Raw genomic sequence first — 26,769 nt, 5'->3', positions numbered from 1 at the left:
ATCGAAGTGGTGCTGAACTGAGCTCCCTGAGCAGGTGCAGGGCTGAAACAAAAGGCTCACAGTGGCACGAAGTCACAGCAAGTAACCGCCCAGGGAAACGCGGCTGTGCCTCCTCCCTTGACCAGCCAGGCAGACAGGCTGCCAGGCACAACGGTGGGCTACAAGAGCTTCAGCTCCCCCTGCTCCCCTCTCTAGCTGCCCTGCCCATGCTGAAGTTCTAGCAGCTTCCTGGTCAAGCCCATGGGAGCATAACCAAAGCAAGGCGTTTAAGGAGAACCAGGCGGTGTTCGTGGAGAAAAGCCCTCAGTATCATTTGAAGAGGAGCAGAAACACACCAGCAATGACACCATGGCTGCCCAAACTTGCTGGCTATGGCCTTCTCATGCCCTGCATTCTGACGCCCTCATGGTGATCTCTACATTCTACAGAGCATGGCGGACAAGTGCAAGGGCTGAGGGCAGACTGAACAGTAGCAGATTCTAGCATATAACTCTCCAGATACTGGTACAGAGTTGGGGGGAAGGCAGTCAATGCCAGGTCGCACATGAGTGAACTCCAACCCCCACAGCAGGAGGCACCTGAGGGCAGCAATGGCTCGAGAGAAGACCAAGGGGAGAGGAAGACAGTTTCGACTGAACAGTCTGAAAAGGGCAACAGCGTGTTGGTCAAGAAGCCCCCGAGGGACAGAGGGTGTGACTGTCCAGAGGCATCACCTTAACGTCTACCACTGGGTTAACACAGGAGAGATGATATTTAACACTTTGTCAGCTTTAGCCATTCAGCAAAAGCTTAGCAAATTTTGGATTTTTAACAGAAGTTTTTATGTTTAAATGAAGGTACCTCACAGATAATGATAACACTTGGAAGAAAGATAATTACAAAAATAGATTTAAAAATACATACACATGTAAACATATCTTAGCAGGAGAAGCAAAGCCCTTGTTTCTATCAAACACCTCCAGACACAGGTATTTTGACTCTGCGTGGCAACCCAATTAAGAGGCCATCACAAATGCTGTCTCACAGCAGCTAGGGGACAAGAAAGGTCTGTGGGGAGGAAGAGGGGGTTTGCTGTGGCAAGGTAAGTTGTGGAAGGAAGCCACACTATCCTTCCAGTGCTGAGAACTCTGTTGGCAACAAAAGGAATTTCCAAGTTAGAAATCCTTCCCATCAGAGAACAGATGGAGAACCTGCACATCCTGAGGGGAAGTAATCTGAAGCAGTCTTTAAGATAAACACTTCCAGGGACTTTCCTTGTGGTGCAGTGGTTAATTGGCAGGCGACATGGGTTCCAGCCCTAGTCCGGGAAGATTCCACATGCTGCAGAGCAACTAAGCCCATGTGCCACAACTACTAAGGCTGTGCTCCAGAGCCCACAAGCCACAACTACTGAGCCCCCATGCTACAGGTACTGAAGCCCATGTGCTTAGAGCCCATGCTCTGCAACAAAGAGAAGCCACCGCAATGAGAAGCCTGCACACACAATGAAGAGTAGCCGCCACTAGCTGCAACTAGAGAAAGCCTGCATGCAGCAACAAAGACCCAACACAGCCAAAAATAAATAAATATTTAAAAAATAATTTTAAAATATTTTTAAAAAGATAAATACTTCCATAGGGTAATTGAAGTGGTTTGTATCTAGTGATGGCATGCCTCACTATTTCCAGCACTGTGTTGTGTTAGGGACTATGTTGCCTTAGATCCTGAACCCGTGCCATTTATCAAAGACAATAAAATCCCAAAGGCACAACTACTTATAATCAGATAATCCAGTGGAAAGTTTAATTGAGGTTCAGTGTAATGCCTCTTGGCAATGACCCCTACATCTAATTCTCTGGCTAATTCTCATTTCATTAAAGACATTTCCCAGTATGCCTAAGCTTCTTACTTCAAAAAGCAGCCATTGGAACTATGCGGACAATAATTGCCTTCTTGGGGTGGGAGGGAGAGGCAAGAGGGAGGAGATATGGGGTGTATGTATATGTATATCCGACTCGCTTTGTTATACAGCAGAAACTAACACACCATTGTAAAGCAATTATACTCCAATAAAGATGTTAAAAAATGATAATAATAATGAACATTGCTTTGCAATCAGAATAAATAAATAAATAAATGCCTTCTTACCAGAACGACTGGCACCTCTTATCTGCCAGCCTGGCCTGGATGAGAGAAGAGGACCCGGCCAGCTACTAACAGGAGAACTTGCTCGTTTCTCCGTGGACCATGTGTAATCAAATGGGCCGTATTTCTAAGTGTTTCACCAGCTGATCTCTTAGTTTAGGATTAAAAGGCCTTCTCCAGAGCTGACATCACATGATGAGTAATTTCCCGGCATGTCCAAGGCTTCCTCAGGGCCGGAGGTGTTTGGAATCACTTGGCTGGTCAGGTGCCGGCTTTTCCTGAACTCACTAAGTCTTATCCAAAAGGGTCTTCTATTGTCTGCGTTCTTCTGAGCTTTGAGTGTACATTTTCTGGCCTTAGACGCATCCATGATTGTATTATGTAATCCTACAGTAATCCCCTGGAGACTTGAATGATGTGTAGTAATTTCTCATCATTTTTCTTCTTTTGAGCCCAAATTTGGGCTAAGCACAGACACAGAAAAAATCTTTGGCATCATTCTCCTCCCTTAGTCTCTATGTCTAATTCCTAAACCTTCATTTTACTTATAACTGTGCTAGAATGTAATAGATTAACAAAAATGAATCAAGGAGATCTTAGCTCCACTTGGATTATTTTAAGAGTCAAGACTTCTTTTCCCTCAGCTGAAGTAATTTACACTCAGAATAAGATAAGCAGAAAAATCAGGTTGAGCTGGGGATACCTGGCTAGAAGGCAGTTCCAGATTTCATTACAAATCTCAGGAGGTAAAACTTTCCTCAGCAGAGCCAACATAGCCCCACATCAGCACAGGAGGCCAATCCCTCCAGGTGGGACTCTGCCTGCAGGGCGGAGTCAGGGTGGGAGGCTTGGTTTCCCCCCGCAGCCACCTCCCCACTCCCAAACGTGCATCATTCCCCCCAAAGGCAGAGGTGACATTCAAGTCCTGGGTGTGGACCATCCATGGGCTTTGGAAGCCTGAGAGAGATGAACAGAGTGCCAGATATGTAACGAATACTCTGGTATTCCTAGAGCAACATCAAGTCATACAGAGAGGTTATACACTCTCTCAGTAAGCCCGCTTTCTTCTTAATCAAAAACATGCTGGTGGGACACAGATGCTCCATTGGCTACACCCCTCACTACTTGTTCTAGGAAACAAGAACAAGATGGCAAGGGAGGAAGAGGGCAGAGGCCAGTGTGGCTGGCACCGGTGAGCGATGCCATGAGCAGTAGGAAGTGAGGTCAGGGGAGAGCCGCGGGCCATGTGTTCTGGAGGCCACTGGAGGATTGTGAGCAAGGAACTCACATGATGTGATTTGTGTTCTGAAAGTAACCCTCTGGCTGTCATGTAAGAACTTGCTGTTCAGGAGGCCACTGTGGAGGCCTGGAGACACTGTGGGTGAGGGTGACAGAGGCCTGGACCACAGGGGGAACGGCAGGTGTGGCTAAAGGAGGTCTGATTAAGAATATGTTGTGAGGGCAGAGCGTCTGGGAATTGTTGGTGGATTAGAAGTATCAGGCATCTTCTGAAACAAAGGCCATATAATGGCCAGTCAACTTCTAGAAATCGCTCATCAAAATCACAACTACCACCTCCCACAAGAAAGGCAGGGGCTATGCACAATGCTTTATATTTGTTCACATACTTAATTCTGACAACACCGACAGGTGTGCAGCAGTCCCATCACCATCCTATCAATGAGCAAGGGAAAGGTTTCACCCTGGTAAGGAGGAGAGCCAGTGCCCCAGAGCCCCTTCTGCTCCCTGACCTGACTCCTCAGCATGAGCACAGTCCCTGCATCCCCAGCTCCCTCCCACCTTCACACGCAGGCCTCTGCAAATCCGAGCATGGAGGAGAAGGACTTCTTGGCCCAACACGGAGACTGTCTTATTGATTTCTTTTTCCAAGATGAAGACATCTGGGGGGTCCACTTTATCTCAAAATGTATGTTTATCTTGGCAATTGGAGCCCTGTGGCAAAGGAAATGCTACAACCAGCCCATACGGCCGGCCGCAGGGGCTCCTGCCCATCCCCTTACCCTGCCTCCCCAGGAGCCCTCCCATCTAATCAGCAACTCAGCCAAGGTGGAGAGAAGCAGGCCACCCCGCTGCTCCCTGCTCCCGAGGCACCCCTACCGTAACCCCTGCACATCTGTTTGGTCCCTTTTGGTTTTGTAACTCTAGAGTACAGGAGACAATGTTACAGGAGAACACTGGAGTACAGGAGAAAAGCAACTTGAGGGAGGAAGCATTCAACTGAATTGCCTTTTCAAAAAAACAAAACAAAACCCACTAATCATTTTCATGGAGGAAAACGCTGGAATGCCGTGGGAAAAGGGAAAGGAGACTTGTGCTGTACAACCAGCACCTTTCAGCAATTCGAGAAGAGGAAGGTCTAAACAGCCCCACAGTGAGACAGATGCCAGAGGATCCTCAGGGGATGGGAAATGTAAGGGAGAAATGATATTCAGGGATACTCTCGTCTGTCAGCAGTGATATGACCAAGATTCTATTTGCCAGAAAAGCCATGCCTGGAGCCTGGGCAGGAAGTAAGCGGTGCTGACGGTGGGGCTGGGAGTGCATGGTGCTGCCTTGCCAGTTACTTAATGCAGCTTCTGGGCGTCTAGCTTCCCCAAGCTCTCAGGTAAAGCTCCCCTTGACCCCTCCCACACTCCACACACACACACAGCCAGGAGAACTAAGTCCTCCTGCTACTCTGGTACCGCCAAGGCTTAGAGCAGTAGTTCTCAAACTTGAGCGTACGTAGGAATCCCCCGAGAGTTTATGGAAATACAGACTGAGCAGAGAGATACTGATGCAGAAGGGCTTGGATGGGGCTTGAGAATGTGCCTGTGTAGCACCGTCACAGGTGGTGCTGATGCTGTGGTCTGGGATCACCCTCGGAGAACCATTCGCTTCCAGCATTCCTCTTGCCAAACAGCACCACTGAGGACTTTCAGGGTCTTGTTCTGCACCTGTTGGGCAGGGGCACTGAAACAAGACCACCACGGCTGGAGGGGATGGAGCGTTTACCATGAGTTCTAGGCCCTCTACCTACAACAAATGCCTCACTTCCTTTCCATGACTACGACCCAAGTAAGAATTACTACTCTCCCCATTTTACAGATTAGGAAAACTGAAATAAGAGGACAAGCCAACTGCCCAGGGTTCTACTGTGAGCAGCAGAGTTGGGATTTGAATCAGGCAGAGGAAAACTAGAGGCTGTGCTGGAAACCTCCACTCTCTCTGCCCCTTTTAACAATCAGTACCAAGTTCATGGAAAATCTGACGAGGTGGCAGAACATTTGGGGCAAGTCTGATTCCTTGGCTGACAGTCAATACCCTCATTATCACAAATGTCCACAGTCCCCAGCGACTGACTCAATTACCATCCCTAACATGGGTCAGCTGTTAGAGTTCTACAGGCTCAAATGGAGAGAACAGAGGAAGTAACTCAGAAACCCACATCGTCACAGCTTTTTGTATAAAAGTAAATGTTTAAGATGTTTACACAACATCTATATTCATGTCACTGTGGGTTTTGTTGTTGTTATTAATTAACAAACCATAACAAGCAAATCAAGGACCCTAGCTACAATCACATAAGGCAATGGTTCTCCAAGCATGGTCCCCAGACCAAGCATCAGCATCACCCAGCCCTCCACAGACCCACTGAATCCAAAGCCTGGGGCTGAGGCCAGCCATCTGCATTCTAAGGAGACACCCTAGTGATTCCCATGCACGCTAATCTAAGAAGCCTATCTGACTTGGTTCCATACAGTTTATATGCACCCTCTTTAAATCTTTATTATATACAAATATCAACTGCCTGTCCCATGCTCCACCTCCTCCTTCTCCAAGAACTGAGCCAAACCCGGCTCTGTCACAGGAGGGAACTTTGTGGTTGGATGCCTGGTTCCCAGCTCCAATTCCTCTCTTCTTCTCTGCAGACAATGTGGGATAAGCTCACTTCGGTGGCTCCTGTTACCACCAGACTCAAATTCAAACTTGTGAGCCAGGCTCCCCAGGGCCCCCAGGCCTCCAAAACTCTGCCCCAGAGTCACCTTACCCCTTCCAGCACAAGCGTAAGGTGGGTGTCAGGTCAGCCCACATTTGCTCACTGTGCAACTTTGGGTGAGTAACTTTGCCTTGGTTTTTCCATCTGTAAATTGGAAACTGCACCTTCCACACAAGGCCCCAGCACAGCATCTGGCAAGTGGGATGCCCTCAATAAACATCAGGGCCCCTACCCTCAGCCTCTACCTTCTGCCTGCCTGTCTTTGCTCACACTGAGACTGGAGAGGCCTGGAGAGCCTTCACCCCGACCTGCTGCTGAATCCCCACTCCAGTGCCCTTCCCAGAAGACCCACACGATAACAGGATGGGGGTGGCTGGGCATAATGTCCTGTGGCCACCAAAAGGAAGCAGAGACAAGATGTACAGAGCAGTCACCCTGCATTATGGTTTCCACAGGCATTTTCTCAGAGCAGGCCTGCAGGGGGCGTGTTGAGATCTCATACAAACAGGAAAACTGAGAACTGATGAGTTTATTAATTGATATGCCCAAGGTCAAGTAAGTGGCAGCATGAAGACTCAAATCCAGGTCTGACCGTAGCTAAGACGCAGAGCTAGGAGTACTGCACGGGGAGTGGGCCCAGGGGACACCACACTTGTTCCTACTGGGGGACAGCTGTCCACCCTGGCTGCTCACCCTGGGGACCCTTCGTTGGCTTTCAGAGATTCATACTGACGACAGAGTTAACCTCAGCACTTCTAGAAGCCCTGGTCTGCCAAAGGCATTACAGATGGAGAGTCTGATTTCCAAATCACCCTCTGAGCAAAGTCTTCAGCCACTCAAGCTAAAATGTGAAGTCCCGCCCCATCAGCTTCCTATCCCCCTTCTCTGCTTTGTTTCTCCACTTTATCACTTTATCCCTACTCTGGAGTTTACTTACTGATAGTACCTATCCATCCTCTCCACTAGAATGTCAGTTCCACAAAAACAGGGACATTTATTTTGTACATTAAGCATCCCCAGGGCTGGAGCAGTGCCTGGCCCACAGTAGGTCCTCAAAGAATACTTACAAGTATGAATGCTGAAAAAGCAAGATATAGGAGAGGACAGAGATCCATTCGGCAAATAGTACATATGATAAAGACAATGAAAAGAAGAAAATACTGGGTAAAAGTAATAATGGATGATATATACTTGCAGAAAGAGAAAAATGAATGGGCACAGATCTGGCAGGAGGAGAGGTGGGAGTTAAACTCTCAGGCTTTACAGTGAGTGAGTTCAAGGCCAGCAGTCACTCATTAACAGTATAATTTCAGACAAGAAATATATCCTTTTGGAGACTCAGTTTCCCATCTGCTAACAGGAATAATACCTCTCTTAGAACGTTATTGAAAGGCAAGATATAGTTAGGAGAAAAGTACAGGTAAGAAAACAGAAGACTGAAACTGAACTGTCTTGGGTCAAATGCTGGCTCTACCTCTTACAAGCTATGTGGCTTCAGGCAAGTTATTTACCTCTCTGTACCTCAGCTTCCCGGCATGTGAAGTGGGGATTACAGCAGCACTTCCTAATAGAATTGTGAGGATTACATGAATTAAAAACATGAAGTATCTGACACGGGAGTTCTCAACACATGGGAGCTGTTCTCAGCATCACCTCCATCACTACCCAGGATGACAGGAGAAAGAGCAGCACTGGTACCGTCCATCAAGCAGGGAAGGTGGAGGGTACAGCAGAAGGCTCTGCTGGAAGCAAAGCTCTTCAACTTTCTGAGGCTAAGTTCTAAGAAGGCCTGGATCTTGGCACCACCCCCAGGCCTGTGAGACGTTACACTGCATTGATGCCTGCTGTGGACTGCATGTTTGTGTCCCCCAAATTCATTCGTTAAAGCCCTAACCTCCAAATGTGATAGTATTAGGGAGGTAATCTGATTTCGATGCATCATGGGGTGAGGCCCCACATGAGGAAACAACAGTCATCCTTAAAAGAAAAGGAAGGGCTTCCCTGGTGGCACAGTGGTTGAGAGTCCGCCTGCCGATGCAGGGGACACGGGTTCGTGCCCCGGTCCGGGAGGATCCCACATGCCGCGGAGCGCCTGGGCCCGTGAGCCGTGGCCGCTGAGCCTGTGCTCCGCAACGGGAGAGGCCACAACAGTGAGAGGCCCGCGTACTGCGAAAAAAAAAAAAAAAAAAAAGAAAAGGAAGAGAGACCAGAGCTCACTTGCCCTCTACCACAAGGACACAGCAGTCATCTGCACGCCAGGAAGAGGGTCCTCACCAGACACTGAGTTGACTGGCACCTTGATCTGGGACTTCCAGCCTCCAGAACTGTGAGAAATAAATGTCTGTTGTTGAAGCTTCCCATCTGTGGTATTTCCTTATAGCAGCCCGAGCTGAGGAAAATGATGCCCTTGACCAACAGAAGATGTAAGGAGGCAGAGGAACAAGAAGAGGCCACCCCTTGTGCAAGTGAGTGGAGAAGGGGGCCTCTCCAGTGCTGAAGGAGGGAGCCTGGAGAACAGCTCCAGAACCACAGAGGCTGGCCCCTTGGCCACCTGTGGACCACCAGGTTCCTTGGTCTGCTTAGTGCTATGGAAGTGAGGGCCAGGGCACTGCAGAGAGAAAAGGCTGATGCAGCTAGGAACAGGGTGGACAAGGACACGTCGCCCTTGTGTAGTTGACTTGACAAGAAGTCAAACGTGAATCCCATCAGAGCCTTACAACCTTCCAGCAGGGAAAGAGTAAACCTTCTGCGGAAATGAGCCCCACCCTCAGGATCGCCCCTGCTAGCCAATGACGGAGGGGGTGGTCTCCAGGATAAAGCTGACACTGGGTATCTCTCTAGCACTCAATCACAGCAAAACCATAGCATGCCCAACCCCAAAGTTCAAGGCCATCCAGGATCATCAGTGAGCCTGCTCCCCTCACACTGGGGTCAGGAAAATGCTGAGGGTGGGTGGTCCAGTTGTTACAGGACTCCTCATGTGCCTACCTGCTGCCTGGGAGACACATGAGGGGCTCTGGGCTCCACCTCACACCCAGGCTGGCGCTGGGCCCCTGATCACGGCTAGGAAGCTGCTGGTCCATATCTAGACCACATCTGTGCAGCAGAGCTGTGCAGTACCTGTGAGTTCGCCATCCTCAGCACTATACTCAAGGAGCAGCAATCTTTGGGTCTCTTTTCCCTCCTCAGCCCTAAATATCTTCAACAATGTAAGGAATTTCCCTCAAGATCCCAGAGAAGTCTGAAGGATCGCAGAACATGCCACCCCAAAATGTGCCACTTTGGCATAAGGATTATTTTGAGCTGGAGGCAATTGAGAATATACAGGTACAAAAAAGCTTTCTGCCCTCCCCTCATCTGCCTAAAAGAAGGCCATAAGTTTGTAAAGGTGTCCCCCCATGCTCTCTCTACAGAAGTTAATCACTGGAGATAACCCTAGACCCTTATCAGCCCAGAGATGGCACCAGAGGACTCTAACAAACCTTGCTTTACGTAGCTCTTATGTACCATTAGGTTTCCCACATATATACTTCCTACAATTTGCCACCCAAGAAACTCAAAGTCCTTTTCCTTTGTCCATTTACTTCTTTAAAATTTACTATTCTTTTTCAAAAAATTTCACAATTTGTAATGGAAACACAAAAGACCTCAAATAGCCAAAGCAATCTTGCGAACGAAAAAAGGAGCTGGAGGAATCAGGCTCCCTGACTTCAGACTATACTACAAATCTACAGTAATCAAGAGAGTATGGATGGTACTGGCACAAAAACAGAAATATAGATCAATGGAACAGGATAGAAAGCCCAGAGATAAACCCACGCACATATGGTAACCTTATCTTTGATAAAGGAGGCAAGACTATACAGTGGAGAAAAGACAGCCTCTTCAATAAGTGGTGCTGGGAAAACTGGACAGCTACATGTAAAAGTATGAGATTAGAACACTCCCTAACACCATACACAAAAATAAGTTCAAAATGGATTAAAGACCTAAATGTAAGGCTGGAAACTATTAAACTCTTACAGAACACTCTATGCCATAAATCACAGCAAGATCCTTTTCGACCCACCTCCTAGAGAAATGGAAATAAAAACGAAAGTAAACAAATGGGACCTAATGAAACTTAAAAGCTTTTGCACAGCAAAGGAAACCGTAAATAAGACCAAAAGGTAACCCTCAGAATGGGAGAGAATATTTGCCAATGAAGCAACTGACAAAGGATTAATCTCCAAACTTTACAAGCAGCTCATGCAGCTCAATAACAAAAAACAAACAACCAAATCCAAAAATGGGCAGAAGACCTAAATAGACATTTCTCCCAAGAAGATATACAGATTGCCAACAAACACATGAAAGAATGCTCAACATCATTAATCATTAGAGAAATGCAAATCAGAACTACAATGAGATATCATCTCACACCGGTCAGAATGGCCATCATCAAAAAATCTACAAACAATAAATGCTGGAGAGGGTGTGGAGAAAAGGAACACTCTTGCACTGCTGGTGGGAATGTAAATTGATACAGCCACTATGGAGAACAGGATGGAGGTTCCTTAAAAATCTACAAATAGAAGTACCATACGACCCAGCAATCCCACTACTGGGCATATACCCTGAGAAAACCGTAATTCAAAGAGTCATGTACCACAATGTTCACTGCAGCTCTATTTACAATAGCCAGGAGATGGAAGCAACCTAAGTGTCCATCAACAGATGAATGGATAAAGAAGATGTGGCACATATATACAATGGAATATTACTCAGCCATAAAAAGAAACGAAATTGAGTTATTTGTAGTGAGGTGGATGGACCTAGAGTCTGTCATACAGAGTGAAGTAAGTCAGAAAGAGAAAAACAAATACTGTATGCCAACACGTATATATGGAATCTAAGAAAAAAAAAGCTCATGAAGAACCTAGGAGTAAGATGGGAATAAAGACACAGACCTACTAGACAATGGACTTGAGGATATAGGGAGGGGGAAGGGTAAGCTGTGACAAAGTGAGAGAGTGGCATGGACATATATACACTACCAAACGTAAAACAGACTGCATAGCACAGGGTGATCAGCTCGGTGTTTTGTGACCACCTAGAGGGGTGGGATAGGGAGGGTGGGAGGGAGGGAGATGCAAGAGGAAAGAGATATGGGAACATATGTATATGTATAACTGATTCACTTTGTTATAAAGCAGAAACTAACACACCATTGTAAAGCAATTATACTCCAAGAAAGATGTTAAAAAAAAAACCCTTATATTTGGAGACAGCATAATAAATATTTATGAATGTAGGTCATTTGACAGACAAAGAAAAAATTTACTGTTCTTTTTTAAGATGCTATATAAGCCCAAGTTCTAAACACCCCTTAAAGTTACTCCCCACTCAGTGTTCCCACGTGGATGCATGATGCATGCATTAGTCAATGTGTTTGCTTTTCAGTTGTTGTTTTTTTAAAAAAAATTTATTTATTTATGGTTGGGTCTTCATTTCTGTGCGAGGGCTTTCTGTAGTTGTGGCAAGCGGGGGCTACTCTTCATCATGGTGCACAGGCTTCTCACTATCGTGGCTTCTCTTGTTGTGGAGCACAGGTTCCAGACGTGCAGGCTCAGTAGTTGTGGCTCACGGGGGCCTAGTTGCTCCACGGCATGTGGGATCTTCCCAGACCAGGGCTCGAACCCATGTCCCCTGAATTAGCAGGCAGATTCTCAACCACTGAGCCACCAGGGAAGCCCTGCTTTTCAGTTGTTAATTTGTCTTTTGTCAGTCTAATTTAAAGGGCCCCACCTAATGCACAGAAGATGCGTGGAAGAATTAAGTTTTCCTCCCCTCCAAGTCCAAGACTGCTTTTCAATTCTTCACTAGAAACTGCTCAAGATTCTGGCCCTGCTCCTTGTTCCACCAGGCCTCGTGGGTCACCTGCCAAAGCTGTTCTTTCAGCCTGAACGTGGAGATGGTGTTGCCGTCCTCTCAGTCCTCACAGAGTGAAGTTTTTGCTGCCTTGAGACCTTAAAGTACCTCAAGGGTAGGGTCTTATATTCTACTCAGCCTTCGTTGTTTGTGGAGGTTAAGTGCTGTCACAAACAAAACTTCAAATCTCAGTGTCTTCAGACGCTTTATTTCTCACTCACATAACATCCAATGTTTCAGGGCCTGAGGACGCTGGCTCCTGGTTGGGCCTTAGCCAGTCAACCAGTAGAGGAAGAGCCCCAAGCACCGTTTCACAGGAGGTTTGTAGGGGCCGGGCCTGGAAATAGTGCACATCACTTCTATTCCCATTCCAGTGGACAAGGCAGTCACTTTTACCACACCTAATGCCAGGACGGTAGGGAAATTTAATCATCCAGGAAGAAAAAAAATAGGTGTGGATATCAGTTATCAGTCTTTCCATAACACCCTGGACTGTGTCAGCAACATGTGCTAAACACAACTCCTGTCCATGACATACTGTAGTATTCTCCTCACCATGACTCAGCCCTTTCCTGACCATGACTCAGTGTTGTCCTTACCATGACTCAGCCCTTGTTCACCATGACTCAGCCCTTCCTCACCATGACTCAACCTTTCCTCACCATGACTCAGCCCTTCCTCACCATCACTAAGCCCCTTCCTGACCATGACTTATCCCTTCCTCACCAGGACTCAGTGCTCTCCTAACCATGACTCAGCCCTTCCTGATGAACTCAGCACTTCCTCACCATGACTCTGCCCCTTCCTGACCATGACTCAGCCCTTTCCTGTACATCAGTAATATGCTCTTCCCCTATAACAGTACTTGTCAGTACTGTTGTCTATGCCAATATTTCCAAAGGCATTTGGAATCCAAACCCAAAATAATAGCCAGGCCAAGATCTGGTCTCTGTGCAATAGAACAGACCAATAGATTGGTCTGACAAAACCTCCTCTCTCCCCCGTAAAGCACTCCTGTCTCTTAAGCTGCATATTTGTAGAAACTGAGGTTAAAACTCAGAAACAACCTTCACATGGGAGAGCTGGGGGTTCTTCAATTTAATGAGTTCACAGACACCACAGAATCCCAGTGAAGTGCCTGAAGTATGCAAGCAGCACACATTCTCCCCTAAATTGCATTTCTACCTCCAGAGGGTCACACACGTCCTGCCCCTGTGGTTACTTCTGAGCATCACATGACTTGAGTGTGACCAACCCTAGCTCTGTATACCATGAGTGCAACAACTGAGCAGTCATTGGGAAAGTGAACTCTTGGCTCGACTCTAAAGTGATGATTTTAATGCCAGACGTAGATGAGAATGGCCCAAGGTCCAAAAATATCAGCAGTAACTTCACTAAGTCTCAGTGCCTGCAAGGTCCAATCTGGCTCTGGAATCTAAGCCAAAGAAGCACAGCCTACCAACCAAAAAGGGCCTCCTAATCCCTACTTGCATCTCTCTGAGATCAGAAAGGGCCCTCTAATTCAACCCTCCAGCAACATTTCTTCATATGCCCTCTTCTCTCCTCACTCTCTCTCCACACCCAGAGCCTCGCCCTCTCCCAGCCTTCCTTTCCTCCCTCCTTCCCTGCTCTGCCCCCCAACACCACCCCAGGGCCCTGCAGCTCTTGCAGCACCTCACTGCCACCCAGCCTCCCAGGGAGGGAAGCATGAGGACCCCCTTCTCTGGAAATTGTACCTTTTCTCTCATCTTCACCATTTTTCTTGGAAGAAATCTTTGAGAAGAAGTACTATTTACTATTGAATAAAAGTAATTACTTTGCTTCCTTGGTCATAGCATTTTTAAAAAATTCATGGTAAAGTATATACAACATACAATTTACCATTTTAACCATTTTTAAGTATACAGTTTAACGGCATTAAATACATTCACATTGTTGTGCAATCATCACCACCATCCACCTTCAGAGCTTTTTCACCTTCCCAAACTGAACCTCTGTATCCATTAAACAATGACTCTTCATTATCCCTCCCCTCCAGCCCCTGGCATCCACTAATTTATTTTCTGTCTCTATGAATTTGACTCCTCAGGGACTTTACGTGGAATTACATAGTACCTGTCTTTTTGTGACTAGCTTATTTCATTTAGCATAACATCTTCAAGTTTTACCCATGTTGTAACATATCTCAGAATTCCTTTTTTTAAGGCTGAATATTATTCTGTGTATGTATAAGAGGACACTTGGGTTGCTTCCACCTTTTGGCTATTGTGAATAATGCTGTTATGAACACAGGTGTACAAATACCTGTTCAAGTTCCATTTCGTTGGGGTAGATACCTAGAAGTGGAATTCCTGGATCTTATTTTTATTTCTTGAGGACCCACCATACTATTTTCCATAGCAGGTGCACCATTTTACATTCCCACCAGCAGTATACAAGTGTTCCCATCTCTTCACATCCTCACCAATACTTGTTATTTTCTGCAAGCTTTTTGTTGTTATTGTTGACAATATCCATCCTAAGGGGTGCAATTGATCATCTCATTTAACCTTCACAATAACTCTGGGTATCATTATCCCCATTTTACAGAGGAGAAAACAGAGCTGGAGATATCAGGGGACTCACACAGGACAGTGTGGAAGCAGGATCTGAACCCCGGTCTCCCCACAGAGACGATGCTCAGACTCCTGGACTGAGCCAAGCCACAGCCCAAGGAGATTCAGCATTCACTGTGAAGATGAGGGGCTACAGGTGGTGAACAGGAACCACCCTGAGGACCACTAGAAAGGAAGCCATGGTGGGGGCACCTCTCTGGCTCAGGGCCCTTGCCAGCCAGGGCAGGACCCACTGCAGAGGAGCCTGGCCCCTCACTTCTCCTGCCCACTCCTCCTGCTGTCAGTGAGAGGCTGCTCAAAGGCTCCAGAGGGCTTTGGGACTCACAATTACACAGAAGGCATCTCAGAAAAGCCTAGTTTCCCATTTGTGACTCTACTCCCCCACATTTCCCCCAGGCCGGGAGGGGTTTTGTGTTTCTAGCAAATTGCCTCAGCATCACATGAGTGAGTAAGAGCTGTCTGGCAAGGCAGAGAGGCTCCCACTTCTCACCAAGCTAATCATAAAGCGCTCTTGGGCCATGAAGGTGGAAGCCACAGGGAACAACAGAGACACAGTACTTCTGCTGATGTCATGCCGAGGCCTGCGCTGAACAAGAGGGCGGTGGTCTGTGGCCTGACACCGATGTCACTGACATCTCCCGCAGGTTAGGGACCACCTAACTGGAAGGGCATCTCCTTCAGAGTTGCCTCCGTGGGCCACCCAAGCACAGAACCCACAATGGTGCAACCTAGCAGCCTCCAGAAGGAAACTCTCCCTCAAGCCACCCACTTGCCGACCTTAAGGTAAGAGGGGGCTCCACAGCCTACATCTGAAGGGCCATAGCTGGAAACCCTGCAGAGGTCAGTTCCTTCTTGCTCAGCCCTCTTGCTCTCCATCTCAAAAGGCATTCAAGCATCACCAAGTGTTCTGTGGTCTTCCATGTAGTTCCAGAACAAAGGTACCCCACGCAAAAACATACCCACATATTTTCACCATTTTTAAATGTACTTCAGCCATTATGTAACATTAGTTATTACCCTGGCATGAGGAAGAAGAAAAGTTGAACTTGGTCCCCTGGGGCCACTGGTTTCAGTGTGGACTTTCTGCTGAGCCCCAAATAGAAATCCCCTACCCTGGTTCTGGTTGTGTTGTCCCTTCCATGGAAGGCTCCCTTCTGGAGAACTTACAGGAACAAAGAAAGCCCTCCAGATTTTTAAGGTACAGAAAGTGTAAACAACACACACTTCCACACGCAGACATGCACCTAGGCATGTGTATATGTACATATGTAATGTGCCTACACACGCACACTCACATTTTTATTCACCATGGTCACTATCTTCAAGCCAAACCATAGGACAGCCATACAAGGTGACCAGGAGAAAACTCCACGTGGCCACCCCTTTCTTGCCCTCATTTTTTTTTCCCTCAGGAAACGGCAGCTCCTACCAAGGGTCTTTTAAAAGATCATCTCCAACATCCAGACAGGACTTAATTGGCATTTTTCATTAAATACTCTCTACCTATGTTTAAGGCCTAACGGTGAGAGAAAAAGTTTACTCAAGTACACTCAGCCCTTCCATCCACAGTTGATTGAATCTGCAGATGCAGAACCTGAGGACACACAGGGCTGAGTGTACCGGGCCACTTTATATAAGGGACTTGAGCATCCACGGATTTTGGTATCCACTGGGGTCCTGGAAACAATCCCATAGATACTGAGGAAAGACTGTATATACTTTTTAGCTTTCACAGTAACTCTATTTCTTAACTCTCTTAAGGGAATGACCTAATTTTTTTTTTTTGTATGATGAGGAAGGCAGCACTTGCCCAAACAGTCTGAACCCCTGATTAGCTAGGTGCATGCATATTTTATTCCCCAAATTAAAATCGTTCATAAAACCTCTCAAAAAATCACATAATGGTCTACAGCATTATTATAAATACCAGTATAACTTCTGACAAATAGATGAATTTGCTGAAGACCTCAGGTTGTCTGATTTGGGACAATTAATATGTCATTGAATGTTAAGCCTTCTCCTTTGTAAGCTTCTCAGAGTAGACACAAAAGACATGGTGTGGATAAGCCTGAAACTGAAGCAGGGGGCACCGTGCCCAACGTGAGATGGGTATGAGGTGAGGAGATGGACCCCTCAGGACTTGTTCATTCAATGGGGTAGCTTCCCCTGAAGGCAATCATCTGAGACAACTTCTAACAATCTTGAAGCAAAAGTGAACCGTGACTTCTGTAAGGTCCCAAGGAATAACAAGTAAAGTAAAACGAACATATAGGAAAGCCCTCAGAAACAAAGAAACCTGAAGCTGACTAATAAAACTTTTGGATTTTTACCTCAAACAATAGTTTTCAGCCTCATTCAGCAAATAGAACATTTGACACCTCCACAATTCAAAACCACTCTTGAAGAATGAAGACTGACCAACACCATGAAAAGACAGAAGATGAATGCTCACTCTGAAGGAAATCCACAAGGGGGTGTCCACACTTTCTGGCCACAGCACTGGGATTGGAACAAGCAAATGGCCGTCCAGGGTGACCACTGTAAAGGGGATAATGTACAGCCGGACAGATACATTCTGATGTTTGTTTTTATACATAAAACTTGGCCTTACTTTCTTGTCTGAGCCCTAAATTATGACACATTCAATGAATAAAAACCCAGCTGAGGCAGCAATGCGACACGGTAGCCCCAGCCTCCCTCGCCTCTCACTGGCTCCCCAGCATGTTTTACATCCATGGCCTCATGGAGGGCTGGCCTGAAACAGACTTCTGAAGGAGATGCTTCATTCCTGGACACACTCATCCTGTCAGTGATGCTTCCTTCCTCCCTCACAGATAGACCTGCTGCATGGAGGTCAGTGGCCACATCTACGAAGTGCCCCCTGGTCCGGCCAGACCTCTCAGGGAGCTCAGCACCAGTGCTGTGGGCCACGCAAGGAAGGGACCTTCCACCCAAGTTCAGGGACAGCTGTGGAAAGGGACCCTCATGTCAGAGCAGCAGGGCCCCAGGACACCAACCGGGCTTGGACCCCCCTGACAGCCTCTCCCTGGCCTTCTGTGTGACACATTTCACAAGGCTATGGAATATATCCATTTTCCTTTGTGTAGGACCATCAAATCCCTCTCCTGGGGGAGGAAAAGGAAGGCTTTTCCACTAATTAAAAACTATTATGAGACCAAGTAAGGAAAACGATAAACCCCGATAATTAAAATTAAATTCATAAAGCTTGAATGAGGCTGTCAAAAAAAATCACCATAGCTCAGCCTGCAGCTGAGGGTAGGAGCAGGACAAATGCCCCACACCCCCTGACCATAACTAAGACGTGTCTGGTCAGCCAGGCTGTGGTTAGACGTGGCTGCTCAGGCCGGCACCCCAGAGAGGCCCCGGGGTATGGGAGGAGGAGGGCAAAGGGCCAGCAAAAGCCTCCAGAGGTCTCTAGCCTCCACGATCCTAGAAGTCGGGCACTCTTTTCTTATATAGGAGGCTTCCTCATTAGGATGGTGGCAGGAAAGCAGATCACACAGGATGAAGCAATTCAACAGAGGAAAAGCCCACACCCTGCAAAGGCAAGTCTGAAATGTGCACAGTGGGAACCACAGTAAGAGGGCAGCTGCCTCTGTTAGGGAAGAAGCCTGTTTCCCCAGATCCTGCTGCCTTAAGAATTGCCTTAAGTTCTCCTTGTGGGTGTCTTCCCCCAAGGTGGAGATGAGAAAGACCTCTAAGTGTCACCCCTTCCCCTTCCATCGTGGCCCAAGAGGAAGGGAGGGTCTGTCTGGTGTGAATCTTTAAAAGTGTGTCCACTTGTCTGCTCAGTCAAGCTGCCAGCCAGTGTGGAGGAGTTTGGTGAGGGCTCGCTCCCACAGGAGTCAGGACCACCTTAGAATCAGGGCCAGGGAAGCCCCATCACCTGTGTCAGCAGGACCCCTGTCATGTGCACAGAGGATGTGTCGGTGTCTCGGGTTTCAATCTTTACAAAAAGATCAGGGATGTAGTGGATATTGTCATTCTGAGCTGTCCAGCATTGTCCTTCCTCCGTAAAGCACCCCCTCTACAGACCCACCTTGCATGCACTCGTTGTGGGAGGTGCCACTGCCTCCCTATGGAAGCCCAAAGGGCCAGAGCCACTCTCACCCCCATGCAGGTCGGGGTAGAAAGAGGCAGCCACGTGACTGAGAGCAAGAGTCGGAATGGGGAGCCGGTGACACGGTGGCTGTGGGGCAGACAGCGCCATTCCTCTCAGCCCTGATGCAGACCTCTGCCAGTGGTCTGCAGCCTTCCCCCCCTCCAGGGCTCCCTCAGGCGCTGGCTGTGTTCCAACCTGGTCCTCCAGCCTCAGGGGCAGTCTCCCTTCTGATGCATGCCCTTTTTGCTTGTTTCCACAGTCAGGAATCCTGTCTGATGAGCTGGGCTAATGCAGACTGAGCAGTGTAGAGGGGAAGTATCAATATTATTCATGGAACCCCAAACTCCACCCACTACCTTAGAGATTCTTCAAATGAATCATTCAAATTTAACTTTGAAATTTACTTTAAACTATTTTTTAAAAATAAACTATTAAAAAGACAGTGATTAAAACATTTACAACAGTAGGTTACCTTCGGGGGCATATCTCTGGGTGACTTGGAGGAGGCATGAGGGAACCTTCCGGGGGCTGAGAACATTCCATATCTTAATCTGAGTAGTTGGCTGAGAATACAGGCATATGATTACACAACAATGTGGGTGTACTTAATGCCACTGAACTGTCCACTAAAAAAATGATTAGGATGGTAAATTTTATGTTATATATATTTTACCACAATTTAAAACAATAGATTAAAACAGAATTCAAAATACTCCTTTAAAACTATTTCAATTAATAAGAGATAAACTAAAAAACAAGTATAGGCATACATTTTTTAAATCCATCAAGATTTGTACTCTTTGCTATCTGTAAGTTTTATTCTGATTAAAACAACAAAGCAAACAAAAAACACTATTATATACCAAACATAAGATGTTGATAACCCCCAAGCTTTCCCACTTTCTCAAGGTACCAGATTATCTCATTTTGTAAAAAACTCAGGGCACAGCCCTTCCTGCCAGAGCTGGATCCTGAGATTTGAAGGCAGCTGTTCAAAATCTCTTAGCATTGGCAACCACATATTTATGTGATTCAGATTATTTTTGCATTCTGTGGAATCAAAACAAAATTCAAAAATAAACTGGATGCTGGAATGACAAAATTACAATGATGGATTACAGATAAGTAGTAACCAAGGTTAGGGAAAGGGAGGAAAGGAGAGGGTGATTCTACAAGGCCAGCCCGAGGGAGCTGCTTGGAGGGGATGGACCCGTTTTGTTCCTGATTGTTAATTTAAGGTGGATGGACAAATTCACACATGTGATAAAATGTCATGGAACAATAGGTAAAAACATAACCCAAAATGAGTGCATGCAAAACCAGTGAAACCTGAGTAAGATCTGTAGTTTAGTTGACTGCATGGTGCCAATCAATTTCCTGGTTTCGGAAATCCACTATAGTTACGTAAGATGTTACCATAGAAGCTGGATGATTGGTATGAGACTTCTCTGTACTATTTTGACAACTTTAAGAAATTCTATAATTATTTCAAAATATAAAGGTAAAAAAAATACAGAAATAAATTGGATGAGACTGCTATAAGATTGCTATAAACCCAGTTTTTAAATTATTATTTTTATCAAATTACCCATTATTCTTACTGACTTGATAATATGTACAAGTAAATTATGACACATTAAGACAAATGTGTACTAATAAAACACCATGTAGGTTTTGTGATTGTTTTCCCCGAAAAACCATAAGTTGAAGCCATAACCCGTAGTGTGAATGTATTTGGAGATGGGGACTTTGAAGAGGTAATTAAGATTAAATGAGGTCATAAGAGTGGGGTTCTGATCCAATATAAGTGGTATCCTTATAAAAAGAGGAGATTAGGACACAAGCACACATAGAAGGAAGACCATGTGAGGACACAGGGAGAAGACAGCCATCTGCAAGCCAAGGAGAAAGGCTTCAGGAGAAATCAACCCTGCTGACACTTTAATTTTGAACCAGCCCCCAGAACTGTGAGACAATAAATTTCTGTTGTTTAAGCCCCCCAGTCTGTGGTATTTTGTTATAGCCGCCCTAGCAGACGAATACAAGTAGTGTGGTCATGTGGTTTAGAAGAGGGAAGGATGCTTGAGAGAGCTAGCTGTCTGTGCAGATATGAAAGTTACATATTCAAAAGAAAATTAAAGCTGGTTCTAAATCACATGAAAGAAAACCAGGTCATTAGATGCACATTACTCAAAACTACTGTAGTTCCTTCATCTGCATTCATTTATTTATTCCTTCATTGGATCAACAGTGGTGACTCAGCCTCTCCAGCCCTGTGCCAGGCGCTGAAGGACATGACACATGGGTTAAAGCTGGACTCTGCTCTGTGTAGCACTGTATTCCAAGGAAGATGTGCAGACAAGGGCAGTACAACGGATTCATGTCTCCGCAGGGGCAAGCATAGGGAGCAGGAGGGGCAGGGAGCAGAAGCCCCTCCTGGGTGAAGTGTGGAGGTGTCAGAGCTGAGTTGTGAACACTGGGAAGTAGTAGCCAGTCCTCTGGATAGCGCAGGCCTTGGCAGCCATGGCAGTGGACAGAGATGGACATATACCAGTCCTCTACAGCCCCAACTAGACTCGGGCGTCAGCTAACCCTCTATCAAAGCTTACTTCACATTGCATTTGCCTAGTAATTCTGTTATAGAGACAGCCCCCAAATAACGAAGCACAGATTGGTTAGTTGGTTTTTAACACCTAGTTCTCAGTTTTGTCTAAAGATTGCCAAAGTATAGTATAAAAAATCATTTTGAAACTCTAAAATGTGACATAAATGCTAGCTATCCATCTACTAGATTTGGAAAGACCTTGTAAGTCACCTAGTCCAAAGTGACCATTTTATGGATTATGGAGATTTACTGAACGTCACCTAGCTTGTACCTGGCAGAGCCAGAGGGAAAGTCCGGGATTACCTGCTGCCAGTACTCCGCGGGAAGCACAGGTTTTTAACGTTTGAATTCCACAATAATATATATTCAATCCTATACTGTTTTCCTTCAATTTTCCTAAAATTCTAAGCACATTCAATTCCAAACCTTGCTTTTGGTGGTGCAATATTTCAACCTCTTAGTGAATAGAGGTTTGTGCTATAGCAGACAAAATTGGAAACCCTCTTGGTTTCTGTTAACTACGTGCTCTATTCCTACACTCAAAGACTGGTTCCAATTTGAAACCTATGAGAGTTCAAGAGCAAGCCAGATATAACTGAAGATAGGAGAGAAAGGAAATGGCAAGTGAAGGGGAAGGTGGGGGAGGAGGTGTAGGTAGAAGGGCAGGGGGAGAGGGAAACTGTGTTTGCCAGCACTACGTGTCAGCATCACTGCTGTTTGACCAGAAAGCAATGAGCCTGGTGCCAAGGCTGTGGAAGGACACCAGTCCCACAACCCTGCAGTCACACTTCACCTCTTACGACACTTGGTGAAGCTTCTGTCTCATGACAATCGTGTAATTCAGCGAGGTCCCCCTCCTGCACTGGTGATCAAGAGGCTCAGAGACAAATGCAACCCAACTACAGTCACTTCAGGACAGCCTGAGGGTTCCTTCCTTTGGTTGAACTTTTCATATCTTCCTTACTAACCCTTTGTCTAGATGCCTTCTGCCATAAGCAACTACAAAACTTTTTAGGAAAGAAGAAAAGTAAAATAAAATCAGAAACCAAATTTACCAAAAAAAAGAGGTAACAGGAAAGGCAGAGTTTGTTTGAGGATGGCTCCTTCAGACTGTGTTATCAAGTGTCCACATTATCACAGGGTGTAGAGTTATTATTTTAACTCTAAACTTACCAACGGTGTCACAAGGTTCATCTTTGTGTACGCAGAAATCTGTCCTAAAAAATTTTAAAAAAAGAAATAGTCAGGTGTGTGTAGTACCTCCAAGAATGGGAGAAGAAAACATTGTCAATTAATCTAATTAATCTTGATTATTCGTCTTGCCCATAACAAAGTTATCACTTTAGTCGCCACCTGTTATAATGAAGAATAACTAGCAGCGTTTGCCAAGATTAACCACATTTCCAACTGGTAGGCCCAGTTACCCCATGTAAGATCCTCCTTTCATAGCTGAAATATTCCACAAATAACACTCAGTTGCTGGAAGGACTCCTTCCAACGCTGAAAGTTTCAGAAGATGTTTACCAAGTCATCTATCAGAGATAATTATTAGTCAATATCATCAAACTATAGTGACTTCCTAAGTTACTCTACTTGGGCAGCAACTAGTTTCAAACGCTGGAATGACTTACATGAGAACACAACAAAAAAGTCATTTCTAAAACTTATGTTCTTTAAAGCTCTCTAGGATCTCCCAGGTGTGTGGCTGTGGACAAATGAAACAGCAAAGATGCTCGAAATATGATCCAGCCTCGGTTCTGCAAGTACAAGGGCCTCCCTCTGGCCTGTGAGGTATGAAATGAGGAATCTGAGCCATTCTTTCCAAAACCGGAGCATTCCCACTATTCTGCCCATAAGTTCCCTAGCTCGGAGCTGACCAGAGCACTGGTTAGGGAGGTATCTTGCCCAGGACTGGGTGAGGACAGCAGTGCCTGGCCCCACGTTCATCTTCTCATGGCGTACCGTGGGGACTGGTAGAAAGCAGCCACTCATCTGCAGCTCTCTAAACACACTCCAGTGCAGCTTCATGTTGAAAAGGTGTGTTCTGAAGGCACCTCTTCTCATTTCACTTTTTAAAAATTCTCTGGGAAGAAAAATGGGTCAGGCTCTTGTCAGGCTGGCACTAAGCAAAGTTGTCAATGAAAGTGGCAGGCTCTGGATGGGTCACACATTGCCTTCCCTCATGGGATAATACCTTCCCCTTTCTGACACTCCATCCCCACCTCGGCATTCAGTGTCCTAAATTCCTCTCCTAACTCTCTGTCAAAAATCTATTCTCACGGAAGGATCTGATCTGCCATTCACACTGGGGACAATGACAAGAAGGCAATGTAATATCATCAGCTTTTCCTTTTACCTCCACTCCAAACCACAGCACATTCTGTCCTATTTGCCTCCATAATGTAACCCATGTCTAACGCCTCTCAGCACTATGTGAATGTCCATGTGAGTGGAGCAAAACCTGCTTGTTCCCAACCCTGGCCTGAAAGTTGTCAAAGACTCTACCCACCCACTAGACCCCCAGAGGCCAGATTTGTAGGTTTAAAAGATTCCACTTGGGGTTCTGATGTACAGAATTTCCTGGTCCAGGCCACTGCCTCGGGCCAAGAAGTCTTGCCAGGCACCCTGGACATGCTGTGAGTCCAGAGGAAAGGGCAGCTGGCATAGGTGTGACAGCTTTGAAGAGGTGGCCCTGAAGCTGGCCAGAGAGACAGCTAGAAGGAGCTGGGCCAATCCCCTAAGCAGCCCACATGGGTTTTGCTGACTGCATCTCTAGTTTTTTTCATAATGCATGTATATATTTTGGTAATCAATTTTAAAATAATTTTAACAAAGGAAAAAAGGAAGCCTTCAAGACCCTCAGGCTTTTAATAACCCCCTGCAAAATCAAGGGAGCCTCCACAGAAATGGAGATGGAATAACCATAGGAAAATGAAGACTCATGCCTTGATTTTTCTGTCAAAGATAACCTTTCAGAAGACTAATTAACAGGCAGTAGAGGGTGGCAAGGAAGTCACAGAGGCAGAGAAGAAAACAAACAAAATTAGGGACATAAATATGTTCACTGGTCTAACCCCAACTCAACATTCTTGATCTGACACCCTTCTCATTGGAATGTTTTGGGCGTGTCACACACACACACACACACACACACACAAAGACCAGACTGGCCTGAGACCTCGCTCCAGAGTGAGCAACTAAAAGTATTGAAAGCATCATCGCATTGCCTCACCTGGGCAAAGGGAGAAAGGGTGTGTGGCCATCAGTCCCACAGAAGAGAACAAAACAGACTGAACAGGCTGCTGAGGGGATTGGCCCCAGCTCCTTCTAGCTGTCTCTCTGACCAGCTTGGAGGAAGATGGCTGACAGAGCGTTGTGTGTTCTCTCATCCCCCGGCTTCCCTGGAGGGAAACGGGTGGTCTCAAGTGATGGGCCCTGCAGCATCGTCCACTGCTTCTGCTAAGGAAGTGGGAGGACGCATGGTGGGCTCACCATACGTGAGCCAAGCTCAATTAGAGGCCTGTCTTGAAAGGGTTGCCAAAATTTGAATCTTCTCTCCCCTGCCTGTTCAAGGTCCTTTCTCAGAAAAGGAAAAGCAAGCCTTCTGCCTGCAGGGTCACCTTCATCTCCAGGTACCCTGGCTCCCATTGCAAACTCATGCCAAACCCACATGTAGGGGCTGCAGGGGTCAACTGGGGAATTAAAAAAAAAAAAAAAAAAAAAAAAAAAAGGGTCCCAATGCAGCTCTCCAGCCTCTCAGTCTGTTCACATTCACATTCTGCTGTTTGTTCCTCAACAGAAGGCTGCGCGGATCTACGGGCCAGAGCAGGCTCCGTGGATGTGTGAGCTGTGCCATCACGCAGGCCTCTCACTCAGAGGCCTCCCATCCCCCAATCTACTTTAACGCTCTGCTCTCAACATCTTGAAATTCTTAAGAAATTTTTAACATGGGGTTCCGAGTTTTCATTCTGCACTGGGCACAAGTTACATAGCTAGTCCTGTGCATAACCTATTGCCTGGCATACAGTTGGGGTTTAATAAATACTGGCTCCTTTACTAAATGACCGGCATACATTTCCAGATCACTTTCAATGTGCCCTGTCAGCTCATCAGTGGCCTTGTCTCTCCCCTGTGTTTGGAAACCCAGAAAAACGTAACACCACAGGTACCCACCAAGCTCTCACATGAGCAAGGCCAAAGGTTGAGGGAGGACCGTCCCTGGGACTGGGTGGAATTACATGGGAAGGGACGGTGGAGGGACAACTGGACGTCCTGGTGGTCGTGCTCTGGGCTGGCCATGCATGTCGCTCCAGGTGTCTCCCAGGAGCATAGACCTGGGTTTGCGGGATAAAATTCCTGGCTTTCAGGAGGACATGTGGAGCCAAAGGCAAGGCCGTGCCAGGTGTTGAAGTCCCCTGAAGTCCAGTCTGTGCGGATCCCATATGGCCCCCAAACTCAGTCTACTAAGAGGTCCTTGCTGGACCTACACACAGCTGCAGCTGCTGGATATGCAGCTCCTGCCTCTCCTTGCTCAGCAGCTTCTTTTGGACTCGATGTCATGCTCACATCTTGGCAACTGGCCATCTGTATGGTTGGTGGGTGTCCAGGAGGATACACTCTCGGGCTCAGCCACAGCCCGGAAGGAAAACAAAAAGAGAAGAAACCCTCACATCAGCCAGTCCCAGGACCTGGGGATGCCGGCCCCTAAACACCATTGGCCTGTGCGGCCTCCAATTAGACCCTCAGCTTGGATTACTCTGGGAGGAAAGGACTGCTTCTCCAGAGCAGCAACTGCCTCACACCCAATTTCTCTGTGAAAACATCAGCCCATTATTATCCCAACCTAAGGAATTGCAGCTCTCAGCCTCTAATTCTTAAAAGATGCTTCTCAGCCAAATTGGCTTCCAGCCCCGACTCCATCACTGCCACCCCATCCTCGTGGGAGGGCTTGAGTTTAACGTCTGTGAGGACCCAGAGGATGGATGGCACCAATCAGTTCAGTCCAGCAGCTCCCCACAGAAGTGAGAGGGATCAAGATGGCTCAAAATGGAGAGAGACAACACAGGCTCCTGGGCTGGCCGCAGGTGACAGAGTGGGATGGAGGCCTTCGTATCGGCTGTGCCTGCATCTGAAGAAACCTGGCCTTCCCAGGCCACCAGGCATCTGCCTCCCCGGCCCCCCCACTCAGAAACACCCACTTGCAGGGCTTCCCTGGTGGCGCAGTGGTTGAGAGTCCGCCTGCCGATGCAGGGGACACGGGTTCGTGCCCCGATCCGGGAAGATCCCACATGCCGCGGAGCGGCTGGGCCCGTGAGCCATGGCCGCTGAGCCTGTGCATCCGGAGCCTGCACTCCGCAATGGGAGAGGCCACAACAGTGAGAGGCCCGCGTAC

The 26,769-nt window shown here is 46.7% G+C and overlaps 1 protein-coding gene across 6 annotated transcripts in view; it reads right to left on the bottom strand.

Moving 5' to 3' along the window:
• The window catches only part of ADAMTS17 (ADAM metallopeptidase with thrombospondin type 1 motif 17), a 364,535-nt gene that overhangs the window by 236,826 nt on the left and 100,940 nt on the right, over positions 1-26,769 (bottom strand). For all 6 annotated transcript variants that reach the window (XM_059058512.2, XM_059058515.2, XM_059058514.2 and 3 more), the window contains one exon: positions 22,551-22,594. In XM_059058512.2, the coding sequence (XP_058914495.1) occupies positions 22,551-22,594 (44 nt within the window). The remainder of the gene's footprint in view (positions 1-22,550; positions 22,595-26,769) is intronic.

This window comes from Kogia breviceps, chromosome 3, assembly GCF_026419965.1.
Source record: "Kogia breviceps isolate mKogBre1 chromosome 3, mKogBre1 haplotype 1, whole genome shotgun sequence".
In the NCBI taxonomy this organism is placed as follows: domain Eukaryota; kingdom Metazoa; phylum Chordata; class Mammalia; order Artiodactyla; family Physeteridae; genus Kogia; species Kogia breviceps.
Note: the sequence above shows the minus strand (reverse complement) of the source record. Positions and strands in the feature narration are given on the sequence as shown.